This window comes from Cyprinus carpio, chromosome B16, assembly GCF_018340385.1.
Source record: "Cyprinus carpio isolate SPL01 chromosome B16, ASM1834038v1, whole genome shotgun sequence".
In the NCBI taxonomy this organism is placed as follows: domain Eukaryota; kingdom Metazoa; phylum Chordata; class Actinopteri; order Cypriniformes; family Cyprinidae; genus Cyprinus; species Cyprinus carpio.
Genome location: NC_056612.1, coordinates 11,454,155 through 11,466,465, shown reverse-complemented (window position 1 = coordinate 11,466,465; position 12,311 = coordinate 11,454,155). Strand labels below are relative to the sequence as shown.

General features: G+C 36.2%; 1 protein-coding gene across 1 annotated transcript; it reads left to right on the top strand.

The window, feature by feature from the left end:
- The first annotated feature begins 4,976 nt into the window (after nucleotides 1-4,976).
- Nucleotides 4,977-10,808, top strand: LOC109106402 (urotensin-2 receptor). Its single transcript, XM_042740726.1, has 2 exons — nucleotides 4,977-5,221; nucleotides 7,995-10,808. The coding sequence occupies exon 2, from the start codon at nucleotides 8,143-8,145 to the stop codon at nucleotides 9,283-9,285; it is 1,143 nt and encodes a 380-aa protein (XP_042596660.1). The 5' UTR covers nucleotides 4,977-5,221; nucleotides 7,995-8,142; the 3' UTR covers nucleotides 9,286-10,808.
- The last annotated feature ends 1,503 nt before the right edge of the window (nucleotides 10,809-12,311 follow it).

Genomic DNA, 12,311 nt, shown 5'->3' with positions numbered 1-12,311 from the left:
AAACAAAATGTACACAAAAACCCAAAGTTGCCATTTCTATCTATCTATCGAGAGACACTTTAGATGTTATATATTGTGCATATATTAATGACAATTAAATTAAAATGTAATTTAAGCATAAAAACATCTTGCAGTATTAAAAATGCTATCAAATATCTTTTTTTTCATATTTTCCTAGGTAAGGATGATGCTCTTGTTGTATTTTCATCTTTGTCATATCAGGTCTGTTTGTTCTGTTTTGTTTTTTAATCACACTCCATCCTTTACTGGGACATCAGACAAACATTCTGTCTCTCTCTTGCTTTTTTGTCTCTGTCCCGCCTGTCTCTCTTTCTATTAATCTCTCTCTTCTTTGCCTATTTTGGCAGGCCTGTGCCAGGTATTTGTTGAAATTCCACACACCCCGCAGGGAGAGGTATGTTGCCCTTCTTCTAGTCTTGGCCCTGGTGCCTGTCTCTGTCCATCTTGTGTTCTCAAATATACAGCACATGCCTGGGACACGCTAAGCCCAGATCACCTCTCTAAATCCTGCAGACTTCACACAAGAGTTATAACCCATTTTAGACCAACACAGCCGTGGCCTGAGAAAGGATTATCAGTCTAATGCCTCAACAGGCATAATATGAACATGAAATGAAAATCCTGTAATTATTTACTCCCCCTCACTTTGTTCCAAACCTGTGTGCTGTTATTTACAACAATTTAAGGCAACATAAAGTTCTTTTCAAGAAGAAGTTCATAGTGACCTTGGCTGCTACAAAAGATATTTAGAAAAATATTTCAGCAGTGTTTGTCCATGAAAATGAAAGTCACTGGGGTCCAAAACAACACTGGGTCTCAATGATTTTCATTGTTTCATTGTTTTGTTTTCCAAAAGTAATACAAATTTGGAATAGCATGAGACTGACTAAATGATTACAGGATATTAATTTTGTTGAATGTACTACCCATTTAAACCAAACAAAGAAATCTTGAAAATGCCATAAACTTAAATCATATTCACGGTTTTCTGAAGCCGTACGATAGCTTGTGAGAGTAACAGACTGAAATAAAAATTATTCACTGGTTATCTTATCTCCCACTTGCAGTTTAGAAGAATTGGAATATAGCACAAAAGCCATATTTTATGGAGCTTACATGTTAAATGAAAAAGATCTGTGTAAAATATTTAAAAAATAAATTAAATAAATCCATGGAGTAAAATTTAATTAAATTAAATACCAAAAAATAAATAAAATAAGAAATCCAAAAATGACTTGAAATAACCAGTCACAATTAGTTTGTCATAAAAGTTAAAAATATACAATAAAATAAAAAAAAGATTTGAAATGATCATCACAATCAATTTGTCATAAGCGAAAAAAACTTAAATAAAAGTTACTTAAATAAATTAAATAAAATAAACATAAAAAAACATAGCAACTTAAAATGATCAACAACACAAGTAACTTGTCGCAAGAGTGAAAAACACCCAATAAAATTAAATAGAAATAAAATAAAATGACTTCATCATGATCAATTTGTCATGATAATGCAAAATTAAATTACTTTAAAAATGTAATTAAATTGTATAAAAATCTTCATAATACCTACCATATTTTCATATCACTGAACAACTAAGATGTGGTCTCATACATTACATACAACTTGACAACACAGTGCAGTATTAAATGTACCCAATGACACTTTTTAAGCTCTATAATTTTATTTTAACTCTAGCAAAATTTTAGCAGTCTGACAGTAGTTCAGTCTTTGTGTGTATATTTTAGTGACTCAGATGCCTTCACTTTGACTTATTTCACTGCGGTCACAAAATAAGTGCATTGAAAAATACTGAACAGTTAATTCATTAAGCAGAAGCTCCATAGACTGCTGTGATGATCCAATTGGCTGCTTCTCTCTTGCGGTCAACTTCACACATACTCTTCTTACTTCATTGATTAGATGTGTTTGAGTGTTGACCGTATCGGGTGTTCAGAGGTGGTGTTAAGTCGAAGTGTGTCTGCGGTGTGTGTGTTGGCGGGAGTGTGGTAGATGTGCAGATATGTGTGTGTTGGCCTCGTGTAGATGTGTGTTGGCACACAGTGCACCGCTGAATTTGGTGTCAGTAGCTCATGAGGAGACGGGGTTATAACTTTTGCTCTCTGTCTGTCTCTTTCTCTCACTCTATTACTCTTTCTTTCTCACTGGGCAGTAATATATGCCGGTTGTTGCTTTACACTGGACCTCCTTCATCTTATGAGTCATCTCCATCTTACAGGAAAGAACATGTGTCTGCTGACCCAACCGCTCGTGTGCTTCAAAGATCTAGAAACCAGTAGAGCTCCTCAACTTCAAGATCACTTTATAAATAATTGAAATAAATTAACATGAATAGATATTCTGTATAATAAATCTCGGTTATGTGAAAGACTGAGGATTTTATTTTTTATTATTTTATATTTTATTTTATTTTATTTTCCCAGTTAGAATCTAATGCGATTTTGGTGTTTGTGTGGATTACACTTTCTGACCTTACTGGTTAATTTTTTTTTTTTTTTTTTTTTTGTGATTTCCACCAAAATTATATAAAAACAAAGTAAAAACAGTCACCATAATCAAAACTGTATGGAGCACAGGTATCACTTTCCCAATGTTTGGTTTCCCTTCTTGGTTTAACAAAAGTTCAAAGGGATAGTTTACTTAAAAATGAATATTCTGTCATCATTTATTAACCCTCATGTCATTCCAAACCTGATGGGTTTTCAGTCTTCTGTAGAGTACAAAAGAAGATATTCTAAAGAATGGTTTTTCCATGCATTCTCAGAAAAAAAGGTACAAAAGGTGTCACTGGAATAGTACCTTTCCAAAAGGCACACCTAAAGGGTCCATATTGGTATCTTAAAGGTTCATGTCAGAGTTTTCCTCAATCGCTTTGGCACATTTTTTGAAACAGACTTAACTGTAAGAGCAATGCTTCAAAACCACCAGATAAAAAGTGTTTTTGTCATTGTGTGAACCATGCTGGTTTAAAATCTTTAGATGCTTTTTCAACATAAAAATGTTAGTTAATATGCAAGTTTCATTTTGTTATATGCATTTTTTTCCCCCCCATATTTGTTATATGCAAATTTTTCTCCACTTTTTTTTTTGTTGACAGCCTTTTTAATAGTATACAAGAATGTCAGGTTTGACTGTGTAACACATGGAGCCTTTTGGATACATATTTCAACAGTAGGAGGTAAGAATGTATTGGCAAAAGTCAATACTGTAGGACATTAACTAAAAAAGGAACATTTTTATTTATAAAGTACCTTTATTTTTGTAGAAATGTTATGTTAACTGAACATTCACCATTGCTTAATAATTTTTACACACCTTATTGTCTTCCGCTAACACCACCACCACACATTCTTACAATTGCTCTTCCTATTGCTCTTCCATAACAAGCAACTGTGAAGTTTCAGTTTACATGTAACACATTTCTTCAGATAAATGTACTGTACAAATATAAATGTGTATATATACAGCACTGCTGTAGCTGTTGCTGTTTAGGGTTGTGATGTTCCTCCTTGTTCAAAAATGGTAAAGTTTCCATTTTCCAATGTCATTAGCAGACATTGTAACCAGGCATTCCATGTGCATGATATTTATGGATATACTGTACACTCATGTCTGACAGATTTTGATAACTGGATGGATCGTATTGCATGCGATGACTCACATGATGAGCGAATGTTTAGAAGTTGTGAAAAGTTTGGAAATTTTATTGAGAATCAACACATTAGGTTTGATCAACAAGCCATGTGCATTTAGTTATTGTGCAAATTATTCTTTTGCACACGTGCCAAAATGCACACAATTTGTTTAAATCAATAAGAAATTCAAATCTGATGTGAACAAAAAACTACTGTAAATGTTCAGACATCTGAACTTACTCTTATTCTATATTACCGTAGAAGAACTATAGTACCAAAATGAGTACCTAAAAGGTACAAAAGTGTACCTTTTTGAAAAGATGCCACCCCAGTGATAGCTTTTGTACCTTTTTTTTTCCTGACAGTGTAGTGCAAGTCGAAACAACATTGAAACATCATTGGACCCTATTGACTTTCATTCAATGGACAAAAAAAAAGCCTTTTTCAGAACATCTCCTTCTGTGTTCCATCAAAGAAAATAAGTCATAAAGGTTTAAAATGACACAATCACCATTTTTTGGTGTACTATCCCTTTAAGAATCCATTCATGTGGTTCTAAAGGACATCATACTGTAGTCTGATCAGAAATGCAAGATGTCCACACCATGCATGACTAAGGAGGTGAAAATGTCTTTCCACTGAATCGTTTTCTGTCCATTAATGGTTATGTATTTCTGTATGGTCGTTAGAGAGCGATACAATATTTCAAGTGATTAAATGGTTTTCACTGCCTCAGCTGTGGTTTGGATCGTGACGCATATCAAAATTTCATCCAACATTTTTCACGCATGATTCAGTTCAGCCTCAAATAATGGGTTCAATAATATGTTCATTTGTCCTCCGAGTACCTGTATAACTGAAATCATTTTCTGCACCTTTTCATGTTTGTTGTTTGAATTCTTACAGTTCTCTAATAAATGCTTCCTAAAACGTTCTTTGCATGCTCCCAAACCCAAATAACTTTGATGGATGGTGGACATAAATATTGTTCTCTGACATTTACAAGTGTTTTTCCTATGGTATACTGACTGTATTGCTTTTGGCACTAGTAAATACTGCCCCAAAGCACTGATTTTTCACTCATAAAAGTGTTGGTTAAGAATGAGCTGAAGGTATCTAATCACAAGACAGAAGTTAATGATAACACCACAAACATTAGTCAGGGTTAGAGACTAAACATCAAATCACATTCAGTCCTTTGCCAATGAAGATCAATTGTCTCCACCCAAGGCCATTCATAATAGTGTGGGTCTTTATTAAAGACACCCTTCTTTCTTCAGTCTTTCAGCACAGCTTCTCCTCATCCCTCCCTTCATTTGCTTCAGACAACATAAGAGTGAGAGGAGAGGAGTGGACTGGCTGCGACTCAGAGATATTCTACACCATCTCAAAGTTTGTCCTTAGAGGAACATTAACATCTCGCTGCGCTTCTTGATTTATACCTTGTAAAGACACAATTTAATTAAGATATTCCAGAGTGGGTTATCCAAGTGTGGATATAGGTCGACGTATGGAACATGCCATCTCTGAATACTCAATTAAGGGTAAGATGATTTTCGTATTATAAAAAATAACTTTTGTGTAGGCTACTGTATTTGCATATTAGTCAAATAAATTTCGTTCGTCTGTTGCTCAAAAATGAAAACGAATTAAGAAGCATATAATATGTCTAACTGTTGTATTTATCACGGTCTTATTTCTTATATAGAAATTATTTCAGAATAACAAATAACAATCTCAGCTGTCTTGTCTATGAACATGTCGTTCTCACATGCGACAACCATAAAGCCTTTTATTTTATAATAAATACAAGGGAAGACCGGAAAGTGTTGTGACACATTTTGCTTTGACATCTGTATGATGTGTTTTTTGCGTTATGGTTTTCAAACTTATCACCACATTTGTCTGCTATACGTAATTTAGAAATGAATTCATAGCTATAAACTAAATTCATGTCAAGTACAAAGAGTGCTGTTTTAATATTTCCCACTTTCGGGTTAATAATAAGCACTGACGTTTTACATGTTAAAGGCTAGGCTACATAAATTTATTGTGCTTATCAATTTTACTTGTTCAAAATAATTATGCGCATTTCACTTAAATCAAAGAAAACAAAAAGAATTATGAGTAGGCCCTACATTAAACATGGAAAAAAATAGAAAAATTACATAAAACATGCTAACGTGGCTATGTTTGTGTAAACTGACCTGTCCAAATGTATTCAGTCTCTTCCTATAGGTACGTACAGTATAGAAGTATGGAAAGTGTTACAATCCTCCCCGTCTGGTCAGCTGTAATATTTCTATTTTTATTTATTTTTTACAGGTGAAGGCTTGTGTGAATGTTAAGCTGGTCTATATAAAAATTAAACAAGATGACATAGTGATATAGATGATGGTCTATGCGTCTCTGCTTTGTCATTTAACATTTATGAACATAACATTATAGGCCTTCAATATAGTTTTCCCCTCTGTAAAACGTTGAAAAGTTTTACACGCAATACACACTTTTGCTGTCACCTCATGAATGAGTGATGTAACCCCTCCAGCTCATTTTACTAACTGATGGTGTTACAGCTCACTACGTGCTGCAACATTCCCCGATCTCGCCTTCATAATTCAATGCAGACTACCGTGTTCGACATTTTTGTATTATGAAAACAATAAATTACATTAACTAAAATTACTATGCTGAGAGTGGGACTCATTTGGCACTGTTAACTCTCAGTTCATAAAATTAGTCAAAAAAGGAGTTTTATTACTAACAATATCATTGTTTTGTTTATTAAATTAACTTACTGCGTATTTCATGATTATCTAAAACTTATTTGTATTGAATTAATAAATTAATTAACTTTAGCAAATCTGTCAGTCGCTGTGTCAGTCTATTAAGAAATGTGTTATTTAAAGCACTCTGGTAAGGGGTGCTGTGGCTGTGCCAGTGGGTCACTTCAACAGCAGCTCGTAACCCGTCTCTCTCAGGGTCACCATGTGCCACCTACATTCTTTCCCGCAAGTGTCCGCGCGCCCCCCGGCAGGGCTTTGATCTTCACTCCCGTCATGATGATGAAGCATAGAATTCCCAAGAGCCTTGCCGCTTTATGACGTCGGCTGCATGAGAATTAAAGACCCTATATGAAGAGTGCATTTGCAAAAACAGATAGCCTAACTCTGTCTTAAAAATTTTCAAAAACGTTTTTTTATTTTATTTTATTTTATTTTTGTCCTGCATTCCAAAAAAAAAAAATACTGCTAACACAATAAAAACGTAATAAAACATGAAAATACAATAAAAAAAACATGATTTATGAAAATTAATAAAAACCGAGTTATCTGTATTTGCAAATAAACTCTTCATATTCAGAGTGAAGGGTTTATAATTATTATTATTATTATTTTTTTTTCAGACAGGAATTTCGTAAGTGTGTGAGGAAAATGATCGTGCACGTTTGTCGTGCTGCTGGGATTTGACCAATAACTGTAGTAATAATAATAGGCCTAATAATAATAATAATAATAATAGGCTAATAACAACAACAATGTGCTGTTTTTATTATTCGTTTATTTCTGTGAACTTCCAAAAAAAAAAAAAAAAAAAAAAAAAAAAAAACTCGAGCAGTATGCAAACTTATTATTCTATATGGGTCGCCTTCTTTCTGAGAATGTATATGTACATATATGTAATGTATATATATATATATATATATATATATATATATATATATATATATTTTTTTTTTTTTTGGAAGTTCACAGAAATAAACGAATAATAAAAACAGCACATTGTTGTTGTTATTAGCCTATTATTATTATTATTATTATTAGGCCTATTATTATTATATATATATATTGCATGCGCAAAAGTTTCTTTCGCGCTATTAAAATTTTGTTTCATAAATGATGAATTCAGAATCTTAAAGACTTTATTATTTATTTATTTATTTTTTACAAAAAAAACGATAATAATAGAAGTTATCCTTATACTTCAGAAATCTGTAAATCTATGATAAAGTGATAATAGGGTACGTTTGACTTTTTTCCGTCTTAAGCGTACTTGCTATAGTTACTACCCCTCGAGCCAACACGACTTTCGTTCAAAAGCGCCTATTAACACACTCTGACAAGCATGTAACTTTTGTCTGTTAATGAAAAGTTGCTTAAAAACACTCTTAAAAGATATTTTTTTTTCAAACTACACAGTTAGGTAAAGAGATGTTAAAAAAAAACTTTATAAAGGCAAAAGATGTAAACAAAAGTATATAAAATCACCATTTCCTTTTCTCTGTTTTGTTTCTCTCTTCTACCTCACCCATTAAAGCAGTCCGCTCACAGCTCTCCCCTTCTAATTTGGACTCCCTGATAACCTGGGCTCAGTGCTAGTTACTCTAAAACACTCTGAAGTTACCATTGGCCTCCTTCTATCAGCGGACGGGAACTCATCTTGGGACTGTTGCTGTCCAGGACAAATGGATGCCTCTGGCTCTACTTCCTTTTCCTCTTCCCCTTCCCCTTCATACACCTTCCCCTTTCTTACTAACCTGTCCCTTCCCTCGTCCTCTCCTCCTCTCTCCCCGTCCCCAAGCGTAGCCTCCACAGCTCTCTTCTGCTTTTTCCTATCCCTGCTTTCTCTGCTGGGCATTCTTGGCAACCTCTACACCCTAGGGCTTCTCATTCGCCGCCGTAGGATGTCAAGAAGGCGGCGTAGCGCTCCTACCTGTTGTTACCCCTGCCTTGGCACCCCCTCCCCTTCTTTCTCTCCCTCTTCCTCTCCCACCTTGTCCTCCTCGTCTTCTTCCCTCCACCTGCAGGTTCTGAGTCTGGCTTTGGCAGACCTGGTGTACCTCTCCACTGCCCCCTTCATTGTGTACGACAGCCTGGCATCTGACTGGGCCTTCGGTGAACTAGGCTGTCGGCTCCTACTCAGTCTGGACTTGCTCACCATGCACGCAAGCATCTTCACCCTCACTGCTATGAGCCTGGATCGGTATCGAGCTGTGGCTGATCCATTGGCAGCCTCGTCCACACCTTCCTCTGGACTCCTGAGGGTCGCTTTGGCCTGGGGTTTTGCCGTGGCCCTCAGTTTGCCCATGATGATCACTTTGCACCTGGAAGACGGAGAGAACCAGGAAGGCAAGTTGTGCGTTCCCGCCTGGGATGAGCAGAGTTCCAAAGCCTACCTCAGTGTGCTCTTCTGCACCAGCATCCTAGGCCCAGGACTGGCCATCGGAGCTTTGTATGCAGCTTTAGGCAGACTCTATTGGGTATCTCAGACGCAACCAGCTTGGGTCGGAGGGGGCAACGCCTACCCACCCCGTGCACCTCGCCCCAAAGTCCTGCTCCTCATCCTGGGGATTGTGCTGACTTTCTGGGCTTGTTTCCTGCCATTCTGGATCTGGCAGCTTCTACCATTGTACAGGCCTGAGGTTCTGCGCGTGGTGCCGGTGGGCACGCAGGTGACCATTAATCGCATCCTCACAGGGCTGACTTATGGGAACTCGTGTGTGAATCCGTTCTTCTACACGCTGCTGACAGGCAAGCGCAGGCGGACCAGCAGGAAGACCATAAGTGCGGCTGCCCCACTTTGTCACAAGGGCAGCTCTGAACAATAATAACAGCTGCCCACTATTTTGTCCACCATGCAGTCCATGACCAGTAAGACTGTGCATAGTTAACTTTATTAAACAGATTACTAATTTTGGTGCTTAAGGGCTTAACGGTTATAGCTTTACACATGTGCTGTGCAAATAGTAATACTCTGTAATCCAAGGCAATGATGGTGTGTGTTCTCTGCTCCCTGGACTACATGTAGATAATCGAACCAGCATTGTGTATTAAGGTCCCTGCAATCCAAAATGAAATACCAAGTGATGAGTTCTTATGAAAGTGTTTCTGAAATATTTAGGGTTCATCACCTTTGAAGCAGAAACCATAAAATTCTGGTCAAACTGATATTTAATAGTGGACAAAAACGTGTGAAACATCTGTTTTATGGGGCAACTTGAAAGGGACAAACAAGCTTTGTCAGGATGAATTGCCCCAGGATGGTCTAACAACAGGTGTGAACCATTTAACTACCAAATTGGTTTATTAGTCTAAGTGCAAAGGAGAAATTACATAGTAAAGATTTGGCTCAAAGCTAAAGGACGTGTCAGAGTTTGCTCTGTTGAGGAGGATAAATCACTTCTGTCATGAAGCCAAGGCACACAATCTCTCATTCTCCAATAGGACATTATGTTCTCCATGAGGTACTTCATTATACTCAACTCAAACCTCGTTTTTAGCCAACAGATCTGTTATAGTCTTGACTTTGTGTATTTATTGGCACCTTTTATGAATAATTTGACATTTTTTTATTCTTACTGATTTTGTTTTAATTAATTTAATCATGCAATTTTAAACCAAATTTTGAATTGTGAACCACTCTTAAAAATATACCTTTTTCCCCCCAGTAGTACATCTTCACAGATTTGTTCCATTTACATCCCTTTTCCTGTTTATGCATGTTAATGGAGAATAGAGATATATTTCTGTATCTCTAAAAAAATTGAATTCCAATGTGAAATCATACAAAAAAATTTTTTTATATATATATCTGTATTATATTTGTTTTGTTTTCCTGTTAAATAATGCATTGCTTTGCACAAGAAGGCTTGTCTGAAATAATCTATAAATGAAATCTGGTGCTTATCATAATATGCAATAAAGAAATATTCTATGCAAGAACACCAGCAGAATGGTTTATGAACTAAGTGAGTCCTCTGGGATGTTTTCGAAGATTTCCTGACCTGAAGAACCCCACTGCCTAAATGATACTGCAGAAACATAACACTGTAATGCAGCACTGTCCTTATTACAATAGCAGATGAGTGAGTTTTTCAGTGAAGAGAGAGGGAATGTGAGAGAAATTAATAAGAGATACAGAGAAAAACATGGAAAAGAACAAGAGAGGGGGGAGATTGAGACTGCAAATGAAATAAAATGAAATATGGTTTTCATTCAGGAAGCATTTATTTATGTGTCTGCATTGGCCCGGACTATGCTTTTGCTAGCATTCAGTTTTTTGTGGGTCTTGCATGGGGTGAGTGTGTATTGCACTGCAGTGCTTGGATGTGACTGTGTTTTCATTGGATAATATGAGCCTTATTGAGTCTGTATCAGCTTTTTTGCACTTTCTGAAACTGACCTACAAATGTGTGTGTGCCTTCACCTTCATGCTAGGTTAGTAAACTTGGTAATGCTGTTTGTGACATATTGACATCATCATCTATAGACAACTACAGACTACCCAGAAAGAATCTTGTATTTGCAATGTGTACCGTTCATGCGTATTGTTGAATGGCATCACTGTATTGGTTTGTGGTTGCCTGCTGCTCTGTGACGCACATGAACAAATATTGTTGAAAAGACTGCAGACGTTTCTGTCTGTGTGTCATGGGGGTGTCCTTAGCTCCTTGGGGATCTTTTTGGGACTTGGCAGTTATGGAAGGTATTTTTTTTGAAACACAAATAAATACTGTATGTGGTACACCTTGAGATAGATAATCTGGATACATAAACTATTAATCATCAAACACCTAATCTGTGTTTAAGCACAGTTTTTATACAACACTGGTGTTTTCCTCATTTGGTTTAACACATCCACCCAGTCTGTAGTCTGGAAGAACGCCATCTAACATGAGACTCCATGAGGACCTGATGTGTGCACCTCTCTATACTCTTTTCATTTTCCTTGGGCATGTGTTTCCATTTACCTGAGGAACATCAGAGCACATTGAAGGAGTAATATGTATATGCTCCTACCACATAGTGTGACCGTTGAAAGTCATAAATGATGTCCTCTCAATATGGCTCAGTTTGTCCCACTCATCCACACTGCACCTGTGAAAAACAGGTTTGTTGTGCATATTTTTTGTAGTTTGCTTTTTTTATATTTTTTTTTTGATGTTTTTTTTATTAAATGTGTTTGCAACCATGTGTTATTTGCTGTGTATTTTGAGCAGTATGTCTGAGCTTCTGTGTTCCAAACAAGTAAAATGGAATGATTAATACTGTCAAGTTCCAAAAAAGTACCTTGAAAATAGCTCTTAAGACTAAGTCACTATATTTAAAGTCTACTGAAGCCACATGCTATTTCAATGTTCAGATGATGGGGAAGATTATCAGTGGATAATGGCTTACAATTGGGTCAGTTTTCCACATAAAGTTACAATATGGCTTGAAATATAGCAGATTAATCATATGGACAACTCCTGTGAGATTATATTGCTTTTTTGGAGATTGGCAGTACAAATCAATGTTTCATTGTAAGGAAAATAGAGGCTTGAATATTTTGCCAAACATAACATTTTGTGTTTCACAAAAGAAAGGAAATAATATGGGGTCAGGATGAGGTAAGTAAATGTTAATTCACAAGAAGAATTGGACCATCTAATTTAGGCTTCAGGGATGATAGATTCATTTAATAGTATTTAACATGAAGTCTTCTGGGCAATGTTCTAAGCCGCATAGTTTAATGACAATATTCAAGTTCAGCTGGAGGAGTCTGGGGTCCTAAACTCGGACCCTCTCTCCTCTGTTCTCTCTCAAGAGGGTCTGAATGATTGAGCATGTGATAAACTTCAAACATATGCTAGTA

Coding starts and splice junctions, on each gene's coding strand:
- LOC109106402 (XM_042740726.1), top strand. CDS start 8,143: ATGGATGCCTCTGGCTCTACTTCCTTTTCCTCTTCCCCTTCCCCTTCA.